This window comes from Dermacentor andersoni, chromosome 9 (assembly GCF_023375885.2).
Source record: "Dermacentor andersoni chromosome 9, qqDerAnde1_hic_scaffold, whole genome shotgun sequence".
NCBI classification, from domain to species: Eukaryota; Metazoa; Arthropoda; class Arachnida; order Ixodida; family Ixodidae; genus Dermacentor; species Dermacentor andersoni.
Window position 1 is genome coordinate 104,748,830 of NC_092822.1, and position 24,165 is coordinate 104,772,994.

Consider the following 24,165-nt stretch of genomic DNA (forward strand, 5'->3'; position numbering starts at 1 on the left):
ATGCGAACGAGCATGAGCTTTCCCGAAGACGGCCTTTGCGACTACGTCTTCTTCGACTCCATCGACAAGGTGGACGGCAGCATGCCGTTGATGGATCCGTCGCAGGGCAGCTTCGTTCGCTTCTTGATGGCTGCCGCACAACAGGACGCGACAGACTACGGAGTGGGTTTCGACTACGAGTGAGTGCGCTGCTCAACTGTAAGCTAGCTTGAACGCTTCGACGCATTTCGCCGCGATGATATAATTTAGCCTCAGCAGGAAAAAAAACAGAAAATGTTCTGTGACTAAGGTAATTTTGCTAGTACACTGCTAACCAAGGAGGATGGTTCTAAATTGTAGGGCTGATGCTTAGGACATATAAAGAAAACTCGAGAAGCTGTTGACCGTTTCATGACACAAAATTATAGGTGCAACATTGAAAAAAAGTTTATTTCGCCGGAAAGCAAAAGCATTGCTACCCATAGCGAAGTATTTGACAACTTCACGAAGTAAGGCTTGTAGCTTTATCGGCTGTGTAAGTTGCAGGGAACGCTCACTTAATAAGCAAATCACCAAGTACGATCTCACGCGCGCACTGACAAACATGAGCAGATCTCACTCGATGACCATAAACATTCGGTTTCACAAAGCTAGCGTGATGTAGAGCACTGGCCGCAGAGAGCACATGCTTCGGGCTGCCTTTTGATTAACCGCGTCTCAGGAAGTTGAGACTACGCGATCTCCAACAGCTGGTGCGAGGGTACACTGCAGCATGAAGACACAAGCCATCTTGGCTCGCCCTCAGCTTTTGCGCGCACAGCAGATTTCCTTCAAGATACGGCGTCCAGCCACGCTAACAGCCATGCGCATCTACAGCGGGACTAGATAAGTAGATGCGCGCTCACCTGCCTAGCCTGCTCAGCACGCGCTTGATCACATGACCTCTAATAATGGGCGCATATCGACACACCATGCTTGCGGGCTCGTCCTAGGACGCTTTCTTTCCCACTTACAGCATGCCGTGCGCGTGCCACAATATGATCTTATCGCACTTGTATTTTATACGAAACATGATGGCGATGGCGACCACGACGGCGAAACTTCGGCAAGAGTGTCCATATAATTACCATCGCAATAAAACATGACGACAACCGCAACAACAGCATTACAAAGTTGCAACAGCAGCATTACAAAGTTAACACACGTAGGTGACGTGTAAGCTCACATGTGGCCAACATGTGTCGGTTTACTCGAACCATTGTCTGTTACTACACGACGATTCTAAGGCAGGCAGCACACATAACTTTGCTGCTTTAAATGGCTGCTTCATGTTCTTTTTTTTTGTTTTTCTGAAATCCGAAACATTCGCTACATCGCTTGTAACCACACATACAGTCACTATAGCTTATCCTTTGCAGATGTGGTCTGTGAGGGCAAAAGCCGATGCCACACCAAAAAAGAGCCTTTCACCCAGCTTGGTGGACGCGAGTACGATCACCTTCGTTCATCACCTTACAACTAATGTAACAAAACTTTGAAATTAATAAACTTCGCTTTTCAGGAACCGTGAGAACACGAAGCAGACATTGGCGTCACCTGACGGAAAAGCTCTGCTGCGGAATCTGTTCGATCGCGGTGTGTCCCATTTTGGCTACGTCAACACGCCTGTCCACGATTACGGCCCAGAAGAGCTTCAAACACTGCTGGAAATACTCAAGGTACGAACGAAATTTACCCACTTGACGTCTTTCACTCTTTACCTTAATATTGACACGTGTATTTATCTGTATCGGGCAACCACGTTTCGCCGCCTAACAAATGTAATCGCACAGCGTGGGACGCGCCTGCATGTATCCGAAGTTTCTGGATAGTTATCGATGCTTCTATCCGCTGTCTGTTGTCGCCGAACCTTATGTTATCTGATTTCATCGCGTGACGCGAATGGTGTAGAACTTTGTGGAAGGCACGCGGGTCGGAACGATTAGTCTGGAACATTCGACGACTGCTCTATAAAAGCCGACGCGCTTGACCCGCTGATCAGATTTGCGACGATCGCCGACCGTGTTCGCCGCTATCGTTGTGCTATAAGTGTAGCCTCTTTTGTGGGCACAGGTTCGCCCAATAAAAGTTAGTTTTGTGTTTCACAGTATTGCTACTGTGTTCTTTGACGTCTCGACTACGTGACAATATGTTGCGTATTCAACACGAACGTATAGTAGCAAGCCACAGTGCAGACTCGATGAGCGTAACTTTCTGATATTAAATTCCTGTCTTCATCGCTTGTTCACTGCAAGAACACGAAAATTTAAAAAAAAAACAGCTTGATGCGTACTAATTGGTTACGCTTCTACAACACTGAAAAAGCCCCTGATATCCTGAGAAGATGCTTCGTAAGCAAGAAAACGCGCAGGAATGAAAAGATGGGTGATGCCGCCGCCTTGAACTTCACCCAGCAGTGATTCGTGACGTAACAAAATTGGAAAGCGTATACCTTTGTCCTAGTTATTGCAGTTTATTAGTTCATTAAAAGAACTGACAACTGCGCACATAGAATTTTCACTGCATCACAACTGTTCGACTACGAGAATATAGTCTGAAATTCATGATACCACAATGGTGTGCGTGCGCTGGGATTTTCCCGTGATAATAAAAAAAATTTAACTCTGGGCCCGTATGTACAAAACTTTCTTAAGCTAAAAGCGTTCCTGCCAACCAATAGTGGTGTAGGACATCATTAGGGAAGGCGATCAGTCAAATGAAAAACAGCTCTTATGAACGAAAAGCTTTGTAAATTCGGCTCCAGGTCTTCATTTTCTTTTGTAACAACCAAGCTCCTACAGTGAAAGTAAAGGAATTGCTGTTTTGAATGAACTCATTATCGGTTTAACTGACCGACTCTTTCTCTTTAGAATCTCTTTAAATGGTTACCTGGCAACACTGTTTACATTGGTGTATATTTCTTTCACAACTCTGTTTTGGTTCATTCAATGCACTAATAAATATTTTTTCAGAACCTAAAGGTCTACCTTCCCATTTTTAGAATAGCCATCAAGAAAGCCAACCCTGGTATCTCATTCTGACGTCAGAAACTTCGGGATTTTTTTCTTCATCATTGTGCCGTTTTGGCACAAGTCTTCAAACATCTGTGATTGGGTTATTGGCTACTACAGGAGGCAATTTAGACCTTCTTCGTCAATAAACAACTAATTAGACTCCATGATTTCAGGGACAGACGCTGCGGAAGCGTCGCTGCATTTCTTTTCTCTCTGCTTTTTCGTCCACAGGTAGGAAGCGGTGGTAAACGCTAGCAAAGCTCTTTCGATAGCGCTGGCGCCTCTTCACAACAAAACGAGCCACATTTTGTGTCCAACAATCTGAGCACAGCATATGCCTGCCTCATTCCTAGCTCTAACACATAAAAATATGCATGCACTCAGTCATTCAATGAGGCGAACTGCAGTTTCTCAGCTCCACTCCCTGCCGCGAAGACTGGGCCGCTTGAAAACGGCAAAACGGCAATACGTCTCTGAACTAGTTATAGCTATAATGAATAGCGCATGAAATCGATCAGCAACCACCGTGATTTGTTTTCCATTCTTACTGATTGTCGTAGACGTTGTGAAAGCAAACTCTTTAGCCATGCTATTTTGACCGTGTTTCATGCTTCCGCCTTTCAGATGGTGTCTGTGCTGATGCATCGGCAGAAAGATCCGGTAGTGTTCACGGCGCTAGCCACGAAAATGTACACGCCGGCTTGGACCGCAGAGACGGCATCTCTCTTCAAGTAATACTCAAATCTTGCGCGCGCTTTCACCGAGCAATGCGTTTGTCATTTTGCATCTACGTGCTGATTCATTCTGCTGTACGTGAAGTTCTTTACGAAGTGAAAGGCACCGAATGCGCAGCTTGACACTGTATAGCTGCTACGAGCTACGGTGGGGCTTCAGCTTTCATGTTGCCTTAGTACTCAGTTTTTGTCATTCGTTTTGGTAGCTGCGGTCATCGATTATTTCCTTCGCTATCGCTAGCTCAGCAAATTGTAGATGCGCTACGTTGCTTAATATATGGGTGGCTGCAACAAGGAATTTCAACCTAAATATGCTGCTCAATGTATCAAACGGCGCAAACGTGTGATCGCAGAAAGCAGCTCACTCTAAGTGCAGGCTGATATGTATACATGCATATTTTATGACAACACTGCTCCCGTTAGAATGGCAGTTTTTTTTAGGGTAGTTGGGGCTCGAGGAAAAGAGGGGAGGTGGTCTGCTAATAGAACAAAAAAAGCGTTGCTTAGTGTGCCTCAGTGCTGGAAACTGCGCCTGACTGTATTGCAGTTATTTATATTTAATGTCTTTATGATTGATTGCGATTTTCTCATACTCAACTATTCAGTCAAAAGCAGAGCAAGTGAGCTTGAAACTCAGGCTTCGGCAAGGATCGCCACTTTAGCAATCGTTAGGTGTTCTCTTGCGTTCTTTATTACTATATTCGCCGACGAAGATAATCTCCTTTGCTCACCGGAACAACAAAGCTTTAAGTGCAACTTCAGAAACATAATCTTATATACACCAACACGCGTGTTGATATCTGAAATTGCGGATGAATCTTCATTGCGCTTGGTAAAATCGTCAGATTTCCCGTAACGCTGTAAGGAACTCGTAGACACTGCGTAAATCTTGTGACCGCGAGGTCTATGACTGATAATGTAAGGGGCTGCCAAGTAAATCCCATTGTATGAGCCCTCACCAAAATAAAAATAAAATGTGCTACCTCTACGCCGAAGGTATAAACCTGTAGGACGTTGTAGTGATGCAACATGGGGATCATAAACCTGCAGGAAGTCGTATTGGGGCAACATATGGACATAGCGAGGAAGTGAAGCTGTTTGTGATCAATGTATCCGAGTCTTCCCCCGCATGTTTACCAATAGCACCTCACGACCTCAATGTTCCACACTATCGCAGGAAGATATATACTCCGGACATTGTGGTTTCCATTGCACACTACTTTGTCGAAGATAAGAACTTCGAGGGCGGCCTGATTGTTCCGCCGACACTGCTGGATTCTCCGTCCGACATATATTTCCACAGTTTGGTGAGTTGGATATGATATGTACGAAGTGCACAGAACTGAACTCTAGATGATTCAGCTTGAACTGCTGCGCCACCAATGCTAACTTGCCTTGACAAATGTACTCTCAATATAGTACACGTACAACTATGCAATTTATGGTCATCAAATAGTCATGCCATACCAACTACTCCTACTCAAATAACTGCAGAACTATGCAGTCATGTCAAACGTAAACAGAGCAGCGCTGTTAACATTAGAACATACCGGGAGAATGGTGCTTTACGGAAGCGACATTTAGTATAAGCTTGAATGCCACATCGACGTGCCTTATGCCTCCTTCTGTTAGAGAATGCAGAGAGCGTTGCAGCGAGGAAATATCTGTGGAAAATTGCACTTTTTGTCTTTTACACTTAAATTCGCGTCCTATTGGTTCACGATATACAAAGTTTTTCTTAGGTGAACAGCTGGAGTCCCTATTCTAGACGGCATTTAAGCTATTGCTACATCTATGGCTCCAATGGGCTTGATTTATAAAGTTTATTAGTCAACAGGAACGACTGCTGAGTCAACGGCTCAACGCCTTTCGCGGAAAGCAGCACAATGAAAATTAAAAAAAAAACGCATCAACGTATACAGAACACACAACTAGAGACTACGACATCACCAACGTGCTATCATTCAGAACGTATTGGGCAGCTGAATCAGAGACCAGGGGCCCTATAACGTAAAACTATCCCAATACGTTTTTATTCCAATCTCCTGACGTCAAATTTGCGTAACCGCCGACGAAAGGATCGGGCGGTCACCCGCAGGGTTGTCTGAACAGACCAATCAAACGCTCTCCTCGTTCATAGGAGATCACTTTTGTTTGCATGAAAAACGAATAACATTGCCTACACTGAGCGGCTTGTCTTATCTAATTGCCTGACAAGAGACGAGGAGCACGCTCAGTTGTAGAGGGATTCGATGGGGCCAAGCCATTGCACTGAAAATCGATAACCAGATCAAGAGGGTGGTGCCGGCTTCTGCGATTGGTCCGCTTTCCCTTACTTTGCTTGCGGTGGCTCGTTGAAAATTGCGGCGGCATGCAACCGAAGCTTAAGAATGACGCTGAAACGGATTCTCAGCAAAGAAGAGTTGGCAGAACGAGGTCGTAAACGTGTCGAAAGTGCTCGAAAACGTTACACGGCCACGCGAAAAATTTTATTATACACAAATAAGCCCGTGATCTCCGGCAGGTGCGAGTCGCCAGTGCCTGAGCGATCGGCGGCAGCCATCTTTTATTCCTTTCGGAACGGGGCAGCCTGCGGCTATTCAGAAGAAAATTCAGTTTTGTTCGGCATATTAATGCATCTTTATTGCGTACACGTCACTTTAACGCGGTGAGTTCTTGCGGTTTTGTGACGTCGCATGACAGTCAGGTGCAGCCCGAAAACTTTGGCCAACAGCCGAAGGCGAATGGCGAAAAGGGGTTGAATAAGAAGTAACTATTTTTCTTTTGTACAATCAAATCATGCATAATCAGTGTCTACACGTCATATCAGACGGGGAGCCATCACGGTTTTCGTGACGTCGCGTGACAGACATGTTAAGAGGGTGCGGTCCAAAAAAGTTTTTGACCGATTGCTGATTGCAGAATTGGAATAGAAAAGTTTGGAATAGTATTACGTTATAGCGCCCCAGGTGCCCTATAACGTAAAACTGTTCCAATTTGTTTTTATTTGGATCTACTGATGTCAAATTTACGTAACCGCCGGTGCAAGCATCGGGTGGTGACCCGCAGTGTTGTCTGAACAGCCCAATCCAACGCTATCTTCGTTTATAGGAGGTCAGTTTTGTTTGCTTTGGAAATTATTACATTGCCTACGTTGAGCGGTTTTTCTTATTTAATTGGCTGACAAGAGGCGAGGAGCACGCTTAAGTGGAGAGGGTTTCGGTGGGGCCGAGCCAGCACAGTGAAAGCACATAATTTGATGAGAAGGGTGGTGCTGGCGTCTGCAATTGGTCCGTTTCCCCTTACCTAGCTTCTGGTTGCTGGTGGAAGATCGCGGCGACGTGCAACAAAAGGTTAAGAATGCCGCTAAAACGGATCCTCAGCAATGAAGAGTTGGCGGAGCGATGGCGTATACGTGCCGAAAGGGATCGATAACGTTATAGTGCCATGCAAAAATGTTTATTATCCGCTAACAAATCCGTGCTCTGTGGCATGTCTGACTAGCCAGTGCCTGAGAAGTGGGTGGGAAGCCATATTATATTCCTTTCGGAATGGCGCAGTCTCCGGCTATTCAGAAAAAGAAAGTGTTGTTCGGCATAGTAATTCATCTTCAACGCGTACACGTCACTTTGGCGCGGTAAGTTTTCGCGGATTTCTGACGTTGCGTGACAGAGAGGCGAAAATATTTTGACCAGTTGTGGAGGGATGATTGCCGGATTGGAATAGAAAAGTTTGGAATAGCTTTGCGTTATAGCGCCCAAGAAGTTTTGGAGTAGCACAAAACAAATACACGCCAGCATATAGCCCAAATAATGAAATGCCTCACGTGATCTGCTGAGCCTACTTGTTAAAGGCACCCACTTGAGTCGGTATTATCGCTTAGACTTTCTTTAGACGATTTCGACTAACTTAAAGGGATTTGTAAAATAAATCTGTCTATACAACTAACAGTTACTCGAGTATTTTTCTTCAGTTTGAGTGTGTAGCTGGCCTTTCATGAAATTGGTGTCTCCATACAATAAGCACATTGTTATCCTAAAATGAATTACGTAGGGAGTGTTTTCATTACGAGAAGCAAATTCATTCATTAGATCAATTAACCCAAGAATTATATACACCAGAAAGTGCGCACATGAACTTTTGAAACAAGGCTCATTAATTTTCTCTTAAGCCAATAAAATATTTTACGTTCGGCAATTACAAAAACGATTTCTATAAAGCTGCAAACAGTAATAAGAAAATGATTGAGGGCGTTATCGGAATAATGATAATGAGACTTGTAGTGGGCCTATGTTCGCATTTCGTTCTAAGTTAGCGCTTAAAAAACTGATTTGGCTCGCTCTAAGCACGCTGTCACTAATCTCAGTTGCTGCTGTAATATTTACCTGGCTATTCAGTTACCTATTCAGGCACTGGCCAACCAAGGCACTATGTATATCGATACTATTATTCAAGTGAATTCACTTTATTCGAAATCATTATATGATATTAAGAGCACAGGGGGGAAAAGCCATTTTGATGAATTATTGGACAATGTTGGCACAGTCGTAACTTGAAACGTCTAGCGTGATTTTCGAATGTTGACTTGTTTTGCACAATCACGGCGCAGGGGGCGGCACATGGCAGTGTTGAGGGCTTGGCGCGTAGCGGCATCATCGCGAGCCTGGCCGTGTCGGTTGCCATGTTCGGCCGCTGGTACCGGCCGCTCTACCCGGACCCGCAGGTCGAGGACCGGCCGGGCAACTACTCTCTGCTGTCGCTGTGCTCGGACATGCCGGGACCACAGCTTGGCAGCGTCGTAGAGGTAGAATTCTCGCTCGTTTATTTCGGTTCATTCACCAGTCTGAACGTTTCATGACAAGCAATGCTGAAACGTTTAGCTATTTGCTGTGTGTTTCCTGTGAGCACGTGAGAAAACAGCATATCAACAGACACTGTTAACTGAATGTCGCCCTACATTAGATTCTACTGACATTTCATTGAATCAGGCACTGTAGAGGACCGTCATACTTCGCTCAAATGGTTCGGCAGCGGAGGAAGAGCAGCGATCTGCATCCCGCTGCCGACATGGCCGTAATACGTGCGTGGTTACAAACGGTCTTGCTGAGCAGCTGCCTGCAAATCGTAGGGTACACTAATTTTGGTGGCGCTGGCAGCCTACGTTCAGCTAAAACTGCCTAACGAGTACGTAGAATCGAGCTTTCCAGACTGTTAGTGTGTTCTAATCGACTACCAAAATATTTGCTGGTGCAACCTCGGCTTTCAGTCAACACAAAAGGTGAAGCATTGACAGTATTGTTGTCGACATAACTGGGTCAGAAGGCGCAGCCAACATAAGAGCATATTCAAAATCCGCCTGTAACTTCGATGTACCATGTTGTGTCAGCATTTTTGAACAAGCGCTCTCTGTAATTTTCTTACGCCGCCCGCATACCATTGTAGCGGTGTATATGATCCCGCATGTACGGAACCGTGAGCAATATGTCTAGGCTGAATCAGTGTCCCTCTGTGTGCTCAGAAAGAGAGCAGTTTGCGCAAAGATCAGCCGTTTTATACCGAAGCTAGCGGTAAAGCCACGTCACGCTCGTGCAGGAGCCAACCTGGGAACAGTGTCGTACGTTTCAGCAACCCTGGTATTTTTTTCATGTTCATTTAATGCCCTGCATAGGCTGGGGCTATTAGGCAGGTGCTCGTGGCCGTGCATGTCATGTCATGGCATGTCACGTCACGTCACGTCACGCAGGTTAAGCATGCATATGATTCTTGTCATGTCATGCGCATCATTGATGTTTAAGTCGTAATATGCCACGTCATCCACGTCCTGCATGTCATTCTTGTCGTGTCATGACATGCTATTTCATTGTTGCCGTGCATATCATGTTCTGTGTGCACAGTGCTGCCGAACTTCTAAGCCAGTTAATAATATATTTCCCTAGATTTCACTAGAATTTTTGCAAAATATTTTTGTTAATCAGTTTTCAATATGATTTCTATAAAGCCGAATTTTTATTTGCATTATCAATATAGCCAAGAACATTTGTACTTTATAGTTATTTCTAAGCTTGTTCTGAATTATTCAAACTTCAAGTCACTTCAAGTCAAAATTATCACAGTAGAAAAGTACTTCGCACGTTTTCTTGTAGAAAGAATACCCACATGCACGCTATTGTGCAATGATAGTCACAGAGTTTGTTTAATTTTCTCTTATTTCAGCCGTTTCTACAAGGAGCTTGCAAGCATTACGACGCGTGGATTTGTTTAAAAACTGTTAGAACCTTCTGCGATATAAAATAATACTGACACAAAGAACATGTTGCCCCAATTCACTTTATCGCTGCGGTATCGTTAAGATATTGCATGATGGCGTCGTCACTTACTTCTTTGTAGCTCAAGCTTACAATCCCTCTGCTGAGGGAAGTATTTATTGATTTGATATTGAGCAATAATATACGATTGTTGAATAAGGATTGTTTTTCTTTCTCTAGCTATTGAACAGGATGCGGCGGCTAACATTTAAAAGCTGTGAGAGGTGACTGAAAAAGATTGTGCTGCTGACTTTATCGTGCGTTCTTTTTATGACTGCATTGCTACAAAGGTCTGCAAGAACCTGAGCTACGCCAGTACCTACCACGATAGCGAGCTGCACGCTGAGGTTGCGTACAACAAGGGTCTTGGAAGGCTCTTCACCTACGACGACGACGAGTCTTTTCGTCAAAAGGTAAGTGAGCATGAGGTGGCTAGGTGAACTGTAGCTTCTCTGTTCAATTCGAAACGGGCAGCTTTAAGACATAGCATAAGGAAACATCATGTCATTGGGTGCAACCTTATTTCGGGAAGGCTTCGTATAGCGACACTCCGCTTACCGGTCTCTTCGAGCTGATAGTCTGCTGTGCTTTGCGACTGAGAGCAGACGAAGAACAACGTGAAAAGATGTAAACAGGACAACACAAAGATCGGCGTTATCCTGTTTACTCACTTACACTGTGGTCCACGTCTCTGTGTCCACGCTCTTCATTCACTGCACTTTCCCAACCATCAAAACGATCAACCTTAAGAGAAACGGAAAGCTTTACACTCTTGCTGAAACTCGTTCGATTCTTCCTCTTGTCATATCCCGAGGACTTAGAATTGTATTAGTTGTTCTCATACTGAGCTATGTCAACTGACACCATGGAGCTTGAGCAATGCAAGCATTGATTGTCAGATACCGCAGCGCATTTGTCTGAATGGTGCTGTCACAAGATCAATCAGTCCTTTAATTGCTGTTGTGCTTTCTCACAACATTAAGTTGGTATGTAAGAATAGGGTGGTTCCGCAACAGTTCGAGGCGACAAAGGTATTGCCTGTCTTTAAAAATGGTGACTCTAAGCCTGTAGGATATTACAGGCCAATTTTCGTGCTTACTTTTCTAGATAAGGATTTAGAAAAACCAATTGAAATTCATCTTAGTAAATATTTCACGCAGTTTGATATTCTCTCCAATGGTCAGTTTGGTTTCTGTGAGGGGCCTTTCTACGAAGATAGCTATTGCAAACTTCACTGACATAATCGAAAAATGCATTATGATAATGTAACTTACACTGAAACGATTTTCGTTGACGTTACAAGAGCTTTTGACTCTATTGACAACATACCTCTTACATATGGAGCATTATGGCATAACTCGACCAGCCTCAAACCTTTTGCGGAGTTTTCTGAACAATAGGAAACAATGCATTTCTATTCACTGCGTAAACTTGGATCCAATTACTACAAAACATAGCATTCCTCAAGGCTCTATTCTGATCGCTTACCTTCATAAATGACCTCCCTCCATGTCTAGCTTCTTCGCAGTGCATAATATATGCGGATGACAATACATTTTTTTTTCTTCCTATACCAACTTTGACCATCTAATGTCCGACCTTCAAACAGATTTAAACTGTCTTTAGAATTGGTACATTGTAAATAAACTAAAAATTTACGTAAAGAAAATGTGCCTTATGCTTCTTGCGTGTCCTCTGAAAAAACCTAAATTCCTCGTTTTTCAGTCTCAAGAAGTCAAAAGTAGCAGTAGTACTAAGTTTTTAGATTTTGTTATTGATTCTAAGCTAATACTCCGAGACCGTGTTTTTTTGGTTCTTGAAAAAAATCCCACGCGGACTTTGGGCACTCAATCGCGCGAGAACTTTTGGTATCACAGCACTTGTCACTTCATATCGTGCATTTATTCACAGTCATATTAATTACTGCATCACAGTCATATTAATTACAGGCAGCACCTGTAATATCCATCTCTCACATCTTCTAACTGCTAAAAAACAAGCTATTGGCATTATTTCTTTTCCGGTGTTTATTAACCATGGCGTACTACCTTTCTCCCGGTCCTATTTTTATAATTTTAGTCTGTTACTTTTGAAAGTCTTTCATTGTTATCTGTACCTCAAAATAATTCCATCATACATATTGGTTAATGCAAACTGCACTCGTTTTTATTTTAAGGGCAACCTGCTTTTTCCTGAGATACCCACTAACTATGGAAAACAAGCTCATCTTTTTTCTGCTCTATCGCTATGGAACTCCTTGCCTACTGATTTAAAACAATGTACCACCCGTTCCGTCTTTAAACTTTAAGTAAAGGACTACCTATTTGGTATAAAACAACGACTGTACTAATTAACTGTGTATTTTCTGTGAATGTCTGCACCTACTTCTTGAAATTTCTTATCGCGATTACATGTTACACATTGTATTGGTATTTTGTGTCAGATTTCGTTAGTATTTTTGGACTCCTTTGTTTCATCTTTTATAAATTGTTTTTTATTATACGGCATCAGCGTGCTTATTTCGTCTTTCATCTGCTCATTCATTTTTTCACCTATGTATTCTTACGTTCGCTTTGCTTCTTCAGTTACAATTCATTGCAAGTGAACCGTCCCGCCTTCAGTATTTACTTTGGGACCCCTTACCGTATACAACTGTTTCTGAACTAATTTGCTTATCCATAAAATCGATTGATTGAAAGAGTGAGGGATTGATGGATTGATTCCCGCAGTCGGCATCGTCGTGAGGTTCCGTATAGGGTCCAGGAGCGATGAGATCGCAGCCGCGCACCGTATGCGCTAGGTGCGAGGGAAAGCATGCGATTGTGAGCTGGAACGGATGGCGGCTTGGTGCAGCGGCGTCTGCTCGCGCACGAGGAAGGGAGCGGGCAGACGTACCCGCTTAATGTGGGGGGGGGGGGGGGGGGGGAGCAGGGTAGCGGGCGTCTCCGCTCCTACTGCGGCCGCGACTGGGCATGGTGCGGCTGGCGCCCGCGCCGCCAAATCTTGGAGGCAATCTGTGGTGGGTTCGAAGGCTATCATCCGACCCGAGATAGCTGATGTTTTCGTGTGCGCTGTATTCTCGCACGCCTGGCAACCTTGCACCTAGTTCGAGTGGAAGCGAGAGGAAGCGGGAAGGGGAATTCGCTCGTCGCAGCTGCCGCTCTTCGCCACGCCAGCATTCTGACAGCAAGCGTCCGCAGTCATCGAGTGATATGTGTTCCTGTTTGCCCGAGTGCGCGTGACACCGTGCTTACTCATTTAGTTAGTAATTGAATATTTACAGCAGTCTATACAGCTGATAAAACTACTTACCTCACTACGTATAGCTGTCTCATAAATTGCTATCGAATCAATCCTTCGCCTTTAGGATGAAATTGCGACTTTTTTAGATATCACTTCGGACAACAGCACCGGGATGTTAGTACGACGGCATGTATTTTAACACATTTTATTCTTTTGGAGCTGCTCATGTTATAAGTTCAATAATTTCACTCGGTGGAGTTATTCGTTTCAGTTAGGTAAGCTCAATCATTTATCAATCAAGTACATAATGGTCGCGAATCGACACTCTCTCTCAATCTCATGACGTCACTATTTGTCAGGGCGGGAACGTCAGGCCCGCGTTTTGTTTTCGAATATTTCTGGTCTAAAGACTCCGCGCACGGTGCTAGTAAAGTTTCTTAATGAAGAAGTGTAATGGGCGAATACAACTCGCATTCTTTTCTATAATGACTCGATTAAGAAAGTAAACCGATGATCTCAATGGAAAACTTACGTGAAAAGCTATGTGAATGAAAAAATGTCTCCATATTCCAGTGTCCAGGAAAGTAAAGCATAGTCTCAGTATGTTTCGCTGCTCAGTTACGCGCATGCACCTAATGATAATAATAATAATAATAATAATAATAATAATAATAATAATAATAATAATAATAATAATAATAATAATAATAATCTTTATTACAGCCAGTCATGTCATGGTTATAGATCCAGCCCGCATAAGCAACATTGCTTGTGTGCGAGGCTGGGCAGTCAGCTGGTAGTACTGATATGTGTACAAATAAATAAATTAATAAAAAGAATATAGGAAAGAAATGATATTGCAAAAGTGAACAAAAGATATTTATTTTATTTATTTATTTATTAGATACTGCCAACTGCCTCTTGGCAGTCCAGGCAGGAGTGAGTGTATACAAAGTCGGCACTGCAAGTCAAAATAACAAAAACATGGGTTACAAGGAACCATAAAAAAATGCTTAAGTATACAGACTATTGCGTCGGGAAACGCAGCATGTACAAAATTTACATAGATAGGAAAATTGTGATTCTAAAATGAACACGCTTCATTGCAAAGATTGTACGGCAGACACAAATGATTTGAACAAAAGAAATTATTGCATCAACAGGAGAAAAAAAGTACACATTGACATTAGAGATGACTTCGCAATCAGGTTCGCATGCTTCAGATGCGCACAGATGTGACTTGGCAGTACAAGACCTATAAGAATACTAGTTGAATTTTGCTTCTCTAGTACATACCGTAAAGGATGGGACGGACTTATATACAAGATCACAGATTTTTAGTGTATCGCAAAAGACAGGAAGGTTATCCCACTTCAACAGGCAACGAACATTTCTTCGCCGACTCCTGTACGTTGGCTATGGTCGGCTACCGCCGTGCTGCATGACATCTTCTCGAGGGGCAGTTGAAGCTGTCCGAGCGAGTTACATCGCCCGATGGTAGTAAAGTTTCAGTCGGGCGACATGCACGACATGAGCTTTACGTGCCCGCCGATTCTGTAAGGCCACTCTTGCGATGACTATGTCACGTCACTCAAAAGTGTCAGTATGGCGCATGGGCCGGTGTATTTTGACAGTAATTTCGTGTGGAGACCTTCCCTCCGTGCTGGCGTCCAAAGCCGCACAAAGCCCTCAGTAGAAAACGTGGTGATCATATGTCGAGCGTCATAACGAACAGTGGCACAATCTTGAGAGGAAAGAGTCCCGATGGGAGTCAGTTGATGCGCTTTGCTTCCTTGGTATTTCCTACCAAGGAAACAAGGACTTTGCTTCCTAGCCGATTCTGGAAAGAAACATCACAGAAGCAGAAACACGAGTATCTACCGAGTCACAAAAGCACCGACAAAAACGCACACTGCCAGGATGCAACCTCTTGCATGCGAGGCCGATATGCGTGATCTCTCGGAGCACGTTGTGGGCGACGGCGGCAATACCTAGCGATGGGTCCCTGAACCGCACAGCCCACAGGTGGGTTGCGATTTTCTTAAGTTGAGCACAGATCTCCTATGCGTATTGTAGACAGGAGACCCACGCCAAGGCGGCCTGTCAACTTTCAGAATTCTCAGGTTTTGGCTGGATCGTGGTGCTCTGGAAATGGGTGGTGTCGAATACGTGGTGGTCGCTGTAGGCAGTGTTGACTTCAACGACTTGGCGCGGCTGAGAATATGTTGACTATTGAAGACGCTGACACCTACCATAATCAATGAGATTAGGGGTGCTGTTAAAGAAGGAAGATCGGGGCAGCCATGGCGTCGGTCTCGGTTATTCACATTTGGTGCCGTGAAACTCGGCACTGCGGCGGGGACTGAGATCGAGACTGACAAGCCATGGACTGACGCTGCTGCAAGGGTGGGCTAGAGGTTCGCGAGGCCGGAGCCCTTTACCTTTACTTCGGCTCCGTTTACACTTTGGCCTTCGGCACGACGGCCTAAGGTTCGCAAAGCGGAGGTGTCCGTGGAGTTACGCGAAGCCCATCCCGTCCGCCCAGGCCTCAGAGCAGTCAACATTATATCGGCCCGTCCACCGGACTTCCACTTCGACGATAACTTCGAGGCTCGCAGAGCCACGACGACAAATTTCTGCAGCTACCGCCGTCCTGTAGGCCCAGCCCTCGAAATAACCGAGTGTGCATGTGTCATATGGTGCGCCTTCATCACAACAGCCACTATGAGGTTTGGAAAACCGGGATGTTGAGGTCTGCTAAAGTGAGGCGCCCAGGCAGCCTTGCCCTTGAATCAACCAGCATCGTGCCAGCAGTACTGGAGATGACAGAAACCAGGCGGATTGCCAATTTCGGCGAGAAAGATGTTCAGCGCCCAGAAAATAGTAAAGATCGAATATCAGGATATCGAGCGACTACAATATCAGGATATTAAGCGAAATCGAATCGAGAATGAGTTGGGCATCGGCAGACAGCAGTGCTTAAAGGGATCGCGGTAATGGGATCAGAAAGACCAGCGCACGAAAGCGCCACAAATAGTGGCAGCAACAGCTAAGACAGGAATACTCTTACGGAAGTTTGAATATCCTCAGTCTATACTGATCGGACTGACTGGAATGCTCACAGAACACGACCGCTAGCGCGCGCCGTATAATAAAGTGCCAACGGCTGCATAGCATGTGCGACGTTTGAAGGACCTTGATGGGAGGATGATGAAGGGCTCGTATCATGGTCCAGTTGTTGATAAACAAGACACGTTGACGGAGTTTACCTAATTTTGCAAGAACGACCTGGAACTGCAATGTAAGCAACGAGCAGAAGTTTGACGCCTCAAAGTGGAAGAGTATCGGCAGCGTTTACTAGAAGATGCCTAGTCACGACGTGTCTGTCTTCTACCGAGGACTCACGGCAGCCAGCTCGCAAGTGCAGAGGCTTTCGACTTGAGTGACTTGGCGCGGCCGGGAATATTGTTGATTATAGAAGATGACAACGGCACGTACCGTTAAGATTGACATAAGGGGTGCCATGAAAGGAGGAAGATTAGGGCAGCCATGACGTCGGTCGCTGTTCTTCACAGGCACTTCGTGGCCAGGCTACCGGCCCCTCCAAGTTAGCCCCCACCAAAGGCGCATTGGTGACTCACGCTGTTGGCAACTGCGCCTTGAAAATGAGCCAGTTCATCTTCGATAACAGTATTACAAGAATATGACATCTAAGGTACCTTATGCTATGTACATGTACGTATTTAATACTGCTTCTTTGCTTTCGATAATGAACTTTTTTTACGTTGCGTTATCATTTTGGTGAGTGCAGTATGTGACCCACTCTGCAGTTGACTGTCATTTCTGTGCGACATGTTTTATGGTTGCTTCTCTTACTGCAAACTAGGCATAAACATTCAATTAAGCTTCTGGTTAGCATATTTTGAGCGCTTGCGTACATGTCCCCTCTGAGAAATCGGCTATATTATGTGTCGCCGCGAGGGAAGCGAATGCTGGAGGTGAGGAGAATCGCGCGCCTCGGTAAGTACGGAGGAGCGCTCATCGAATGTGATTTGCTCATTTTGGCCTGTACGTGCTAACATCATGGTTGTTAATTTAGTTAGTAAGCGAATGTTTGCTAGTTTACCCGGCCGATAAACCTACTAGCCCTGCTTTGTATAGCTGCCTATTACTTTGCTATCGCAATCAATGCTTCGCCTTTTCGGCAAACTGAGACTTACTTTCCATCTCATTTGTATGAAGAGTGAAAATCTCTGACAGAGTGAAAATAAAATTGAAATTAAATTGAACTAATAATGATGTCGTTCTAAAAATTTAGTTGACAATAAATGTGGTAGTGAGTGAAGTTTAGGTTGTTTTACTGCAGAGTTATTATATCTATGTGTTTCTCCTCCTTTTAGCTTTGCTTGTCGAAGCGCAACCACACTGGCGTGCAGTATGGAGTAGCGGCCTACAACCTCGAGAAGGAGGACACCGAGAACGCTTGTGGACAAGGCAGCTTCGCTAGGTTGCGCACCCTAAGGAAGTTGGTCGACTTCTTCAAGGACTCCTTTTCCTCACCCAACCTTCTTGAGGAATGTGAGTGTGAAGTCGAACGGGTCAAAGGCTCTTCCTGTTTAGGCATCTTGTGTGCATTGGGTGAAGCAAGATTACACACGCAAGGGCACGACGGATCCGCAAGTGTTCACTGTTCAGAAGAGAGAGGGGGAAGGAGAGGAGGGATGTTGGGCCTCGTCATATTGAAACGTTCCTCTCACGGTGGACATCATAATTATTGCATTGCGAAGGGAGCCGTCAAGCGCTCAGCTGGCCGCTTAGTTTTGGTAGTTCGGGAACACGCCGAGTGTTAAGGCCGAACAATGGCCATGTATATATTGCGGGCTTGTGCTGAATGGTATGGCCTGGCTGTCGAACCGCTATGTCCTGTGCTCTTTATTACTCGCTCGTCCTGTGTTGCGCTGTTCCTCTTTTTATTCTAAGATGAACCAACCAGCGCCATTGAACACACTGCGAACCGAAAAGTTTTCAGGTTCGGTTTGGTTTCAGGTTCAGGCTTCTACATATTTTGCGGGTCGGTTTAGCTTATGCTTCGCAGAAAAAAAATGTCATGGTTTGAACCGGTTCACACGGGTTCATAACAGGCCGTAATTACGGAAAATCCTAAGGTTTAGGAAACAACACTTTCCAGCCTCACTTGCAAATTTATTTTAGTTTGAAATAGTTTATTTCTACGCTTACGTATCGCGGACCGATCCACGAGGTCTCTCTCAAAAGTTGATACAGTGAGTCATCAAAAAAGTGGGCAAACTAAAAGCACACCAAAATAGTAAAAATATACGTTTGATGGTAGCAGTGGCAACGGTATCAAAAGCAGGAAAGGTAAGAAACCAAAATCAAATAAACAATCAAGTTAATCGCAGCCTCCCTGCCATAAGCGCGAGAGGTCATGATCTTGACGACAAGCGCAAGGTTTTCAGAAAAATTATGAGCGTTTATTGTACTTTGGCAAAAATCTCACGCTTTGCACCAAAGGCTTTCATAAGCTTTCTTAACTGACAAGGCTGCGACGTATTGTGAAAGCTACGTTGGCAAATATTATTTAGAAAAGCGGAGTGAATACGGGCTTTGCGTGAGACAACATGAAGGCATGAGATACGAGGGCCCTGATAGCGTTTTCTCCAACGTCGACGTTGTTTGTGAAGTCTACCAGCCATGATATTTTCCGCAGATATTCCTATTGAACGAGCATATCTGTGAGATCCGTTTATAATTTCATGTAGTCAGTCAGCCAGGCGGGGCGCGGCTCCCTCCGCTGAAAAAAAAAGACAACGTGACCTCTAGTACAAGCCGGACTGCTGTATTGCGAGGCAGAATTTTTTGCATGCGATTTCTGTGCTAGAAATCTTTAGCATTCTTCGAAATGGAGATCAACGAGCAGACGGTACAAAATACCAATCACAAGTTTTTCGTCAAACTGGGCAAGCGTGGTGCAGAAATTAATTAAACGTTCCAAGAGGTCTATTGAAAGAATGTACTAAAGGAAAGAACTCCTTTCAAGTGGTTCAGGCGCTCTAACGCAAGACGCGAGGACCCCACGTACTGTTCAAGTTCAGGACGACCCTCCACCTCGAGTGGAGATAAAACCTTCAATTGTGTGCGTTGTCTCAGGTTCAGTGACCACCGCATGACTGTTAGAAAGATATCATAAGTACCTGCTTTGGGAAAATGGTGTGGTGGACAAATTTTGAATGAGGTACGTGCGCTTGTGTCCTAGTGGTTAGTACTTAAGTGACAATTTAAAAATGAAAACGGTTTCCACCATGATGGTACCCAAACTAACAACTTCTGAGCGAAAATTGCTATGAAATCACTGTTGCATCGATTGGAAAGCGTCAGACGATAGTGTTCATTTTTTGCAAATAGTCGTCAATGGTGACGAAACTTAAAGTAGTACGAAATAAAGCCGAAGTAGCAGAACACGGAGCAGAAAAAAGCAGATGAGTCAATGCCAAAAAGAAACGCTACAGAACAAAGCAAAAATCAAGGTAATGTTGATCGCGTTTTCTGTTTTTCTTTTTTGACGTCAGTGAGGTTGTGCATCACAAATCTGTACCTCGTCACCCTTATGGTCGTTTTAAAGCTGTCGTCACACACACGAGCGCTCTCGTCACGGACAAATACCTACTCGATTTACATGAACGCCTTGGTTCACTTGGTAACGCACTGCGGAACCCGGAGCGATGCTGGCTACGCGGCTACCTGCGATACGCTTCGCGTACCATTGATTGCCACAGTGCGTGATACCTATCACAGGTTCATATCATTTCATGTTAGACTTATCAGTGCGTGAGAACAGGTGTTTTTTCTGCAGAAGTGTTGTATTTAACGCGACGATAACATTAGCAGCCTTCAGTCACTTTTGTAGCTTGCGGCTTAGTTGATGCAGATCAATTATTTTATGGCCATAGTGCACGGTACCAAAAAAACTGGCGAGCCCGCACTGGGTCGCGCGAGGGTTGAAACAGCGAAGCTGGTTGAGTTGGGGCACCCCCGGTCGAAGCTCGAGCTCCGCGTCACTCGTACTCGACCTCCCGCGCTGCAGGGTCTTGGCCTAACCGTCGATGCTTCGCAGAGACCCTGGCTCTCTCTCGACTGGCGTAATTCTGGGTCTTCGCGTAGACACCGCCTGTTGTCTTCGGCCTCTCCGACCAAGTAGGTCGAATCCGCGTGTCGTTGCCGTTGTTTCTCCCGCATCGCAGCAAGTCTAGCTTCGCGATGCGCAGTCTCTTCATCGGCAGTACGAACTTTCCAAGACCGCCCCATGGCGTCAACTGACCGGGCGCCGCCGAGCACACGCTTTCGTGTCCTTTGCAAAGTAAAGCGCATGCGCAGGTCTCGGCGCGGCGGTGAGACCGGCGGTGCGCAGTGTCCCTGTCGGTGGGCGTCGGTGGAGTTTTGTGATACGCCGTCCATTTTACTCCGAGCAAGAACAGCTTCGCTGTTAAAAATCAGCTACTGCGGGTTCGTTTCTCCTAGTTGCCTTAACACGAAGTTACATCAACCTGCACCGATGGCCTGGCATCATTCCGAGTACTTACATGTACGAAGTAGCGCAAGCTTCCACCTCGCTGAAAATTCTGTGTTCCAAAGAAAAATATTTACTTCATTGTGGCGTACGCATCTGGTCTGTAGGTTCAACGGTGGGCTTTCTTTTTGTCTTTATTTCATTTGTAATTTCCACGCGAAGCATTGTCGCGTCCCACGTGAGGCCTGGTAGCACCGAAAAGAACGTCAGGAGTTTCAGTACTGTAGCTTCCTCGGCAGTAGTTGGATTCCAACTGTAGCTCAGCCGATCGCCTACAGCATCAGAACAGAACGAAAAGTTGAAGCCCAATTCTTTTCCTGGAGCAGAATGCGCTATCAGATGTGAAGAGCCCACATTCTTTATCGCATAAATTGTAGCCTTGGTTGCACAAGAAATCAACATAAGCAGTGTCATAACTGGATTGATGTTATTTGAAGGTATTCGAGTCTTGCATCTGCAAGGCGCGGGAATCGTTTCCAGCCTATGCGGGAGGCTTGGAGTTTTTGTCCAACGTTTTGCCTGTCACATGACCTAGCAGAGCGTCCATAGTCCCTTCTGAACTGTGCGTTTGTCGAACAGATTCGTAATGGTTCCTTCAATAAGTACCGGTTCAGGTTCGATTCCAACAAGGCGAAAAAATAACGATTCTGTTCAGTTCCGGTTGAGCTGAATATAGTCGTTCAGCTCTGGTTTTCGGTTCAGTTCCGGTTCGATTCGATACCCTTATTATGACCATGACTAATTTAGACCTGCTGTCATATTGTGCTGGCGGGCTGCTGGACGCAACATGTTAAACTCTTTAAAGGCTTGTTACGGTCGGCATAGTATCTTTCGCTAAGATTCGCTGCGTTATTCTTTTTTGCCCAAAATATTTTTTACTTTGAAAGAACGTTCTTGACGACTTCAGCTTCTTTAGATCCCCAGCTTTCGGAGCAAATGAAGTAACGTTCAAAAAAATATATACGGCCATCAGTCCTAAGCTTGAGGTAATGCTGTCGCATGGTCACATATATGCTGACTGGTGTCTTTTGCTTTATATTTGTGCGTAGATGGGCACGCTCATTTCTACGGCATGCATAGAACTTTAAGGAAGGTACGCTGCTTAGGCACCAGCAAAAACTAATTCAATTAAAATAAGCTGGCATAGTAATTAGTTTGTTGTAGTGAACATTCACCTAGTTCTCGTACTATTTTGATGAGGTATGGGCTGCCACATTGCATGTTCTTTTACACTTGCTCCTTACTGGTGCATTGTGAGTAAGTTTGGGTCAATCGTATGCTCACGCCACTGTCTTGAATACTTGGCGCTTAAGCCGTTTCATTCGAGACCTCCTTTTTTTGGCAGCACACATTCTCCATTTATTGCTCTCCGGTACTACCAGAAAAAAAAAGCAACAATTATTCGTCGGCTGACGTGTCGACCACGCCAAGAAGAAGGTGCACCGCGCTGTATTGAAACTGCGCGCCTCACATCTTTGTGTGTGACTTCTTATATAATTACTCACCGAAACTTTGTGCTCCTGCGTAAGTTTCGTTTCAAATATTTGATCTGACTGTATCGATTTACCTTGTGTCATTTCAGGTCTCGAAAAATCATTCACCCCACCAGTGAAAGGTAAACTCTCAATTGATAACCAAGCGCTTAGTAGCCATGCTATCATGCTTTAATAATTCTTAGTGCGCGTGCACAAAAAAGTTGAAAACACGTTTTCTTTTCTGATTTTATAACTTCAGTGGAAACCTAATTCACTAGCTTTATTGCCAATTTAACATGCAGGTGCGCAATGTATGGCTGCGGACCATAAGTCCTGTAGATCAAAGGCACATTTTAATGTCTACGTGAATCGAAGCCTTCGTAAAGCGGTAAATAAACGCTATGTTTGTCCATTTAATTCCTACGACATTCCAGGGCACTCCATGGCGCACGCGCGTGAACTCTCGCCCACCCGTGCAAGCGATGTCACAATTCTTAAATTGCAGTCTATTTTTTTTATTTCTTCTTATTTACTTTATCGCTCGCTTCTTGACCACTCTTCTGTGGGGAATTTGTGCCATAGTGTGGAAATCATGATCCTCATGAAAACTCGGCGACCGTCTCAAAGAAGCAGGTGGCATCGGCACGGTAGAAAGAAGTATACGTGCTGTTGTGGCCTAATGGTCTGAGCATCGGGCTTCTATGCTGGGGGGCAGAGGCTCGATCCCAGCATAGAGCAAGTACTTCAAGTTTCTTCTTTTTAAGTTGCCCCTCTCCGCATGACACAAGCAGCAGCAGCGCATAGCCACGGACAGAAAAAAATCCACGAGGGTTCGCAACAAAAAAATCGTCACTCTAAAAAGTACTCCATTCTCCTTATGAAATTCGATTCGCTTCCCACGTACCTGGAAAACGAATTGTGTCGAAAATCGCTCAGTAATGAGCAATTCCGTTGCATGCATTCTTTCACAAATGTTCGCTTGTTCGAGAAGCAACTCGCATTTAAATCATAGTGCGCCTTCAAATACTATGGGTTAATATTCACACAGGTTATATACTTATAGCAATACTTTTCTGCGCTTATCATAAGTACTCACAACTATATGGCGAAATGGTTCAGGCATGAAGCGGTCCGCTTGGCGGATTGCATCGTCAACGTTTGTTTTGAAAAGCAAAACATATTCAACGAAAGTGACATTGAAAAACGTAGGGTAAATATCGTGATAAGGGATGTACTGACAACAAATTTCTTTCTGCGCTCGTCGTATGAACGTTAGTACGTAATCCATCCTTAGGAAGCATTAATGGTCGCTATGTCGTGACAGGCAATTGCTGAAGGTTAGACGCAGGGCGTAGGAATGCCATACGGTTATGAGCAGACGTGCACAACACTGACTTGCAACTTTTATGGGAAAAATGAGTACATCCCAACAGTGCGTGATATAGCACGCTATGGCTCTGACGTGCTGACGTGATCATGAGAGAGCACGCTGCTCTCTTTCTTTAAAAAGAGAGAGAGAGAAAATGCTTTGCTAGGCAGCGCAGGTCTTGTTCATTTCATGTTCCTGTTCTGTACGTCTAATTATGAGCCACCAACATGTTCAGTGCATCACTCTGTTTGGATTACAGAAGCAGCACCAAAACTGAAGAAAAATTCGATCAACTACTGCGTCTTCGTGCTCCGTCTACGTCTCAGTTGCGAGTTCTTGTGGTTCGCGCCAGTTCTATGCTGGGCGCCTGTCATAGGTTCGCGGTTCCCAGTTGCCGAAATCAGCACCCCGCTAATTTGATA

The 24,165-nt window shown here is 44.8% G+C and overlaps 1 protein-coding gene across 1 annotated transcript in view; it reads left to right on the forward strand.

Moving 5' to 3' along the window:
• LOC126527904 (uncharacterized) overlaps positions 1 to 24,165 on the forward strand; it is a 39,263-nt gene continuing 15,098 nt past the window's right edge. The window contains exons 1-7 of the mRNA XM_072284589.1: positions 1 to 179; positions 1,541 to 1,697; positions 4,777 to 5,073; positions 8,376 to 8,570; positions 10,362 to 10,484; positions 17,715 to 17,892; positions 22,482 to 22,514. Of these exons, the coding sequence (XP_072140690.1) occupies positions 1 to 179; positions 1,541 to 1,697; positions 4,777 to 5,073; positions 8,376 to 8,570; positions 10,362 to 10,484; positions 17,715 to 17,892; positions 22,482 to 22,514 (1,162 nt within the window). The remainder of the gene's footprint in view (positions 180 to 1,540; positions 1,698 to 4,776; positions 5,074 to 8,375; positions 8,571 to 10,361; positions 10,485 to 17,714; positions 17,893 to 22,481; positions 22,515 to 24,165) is intronic.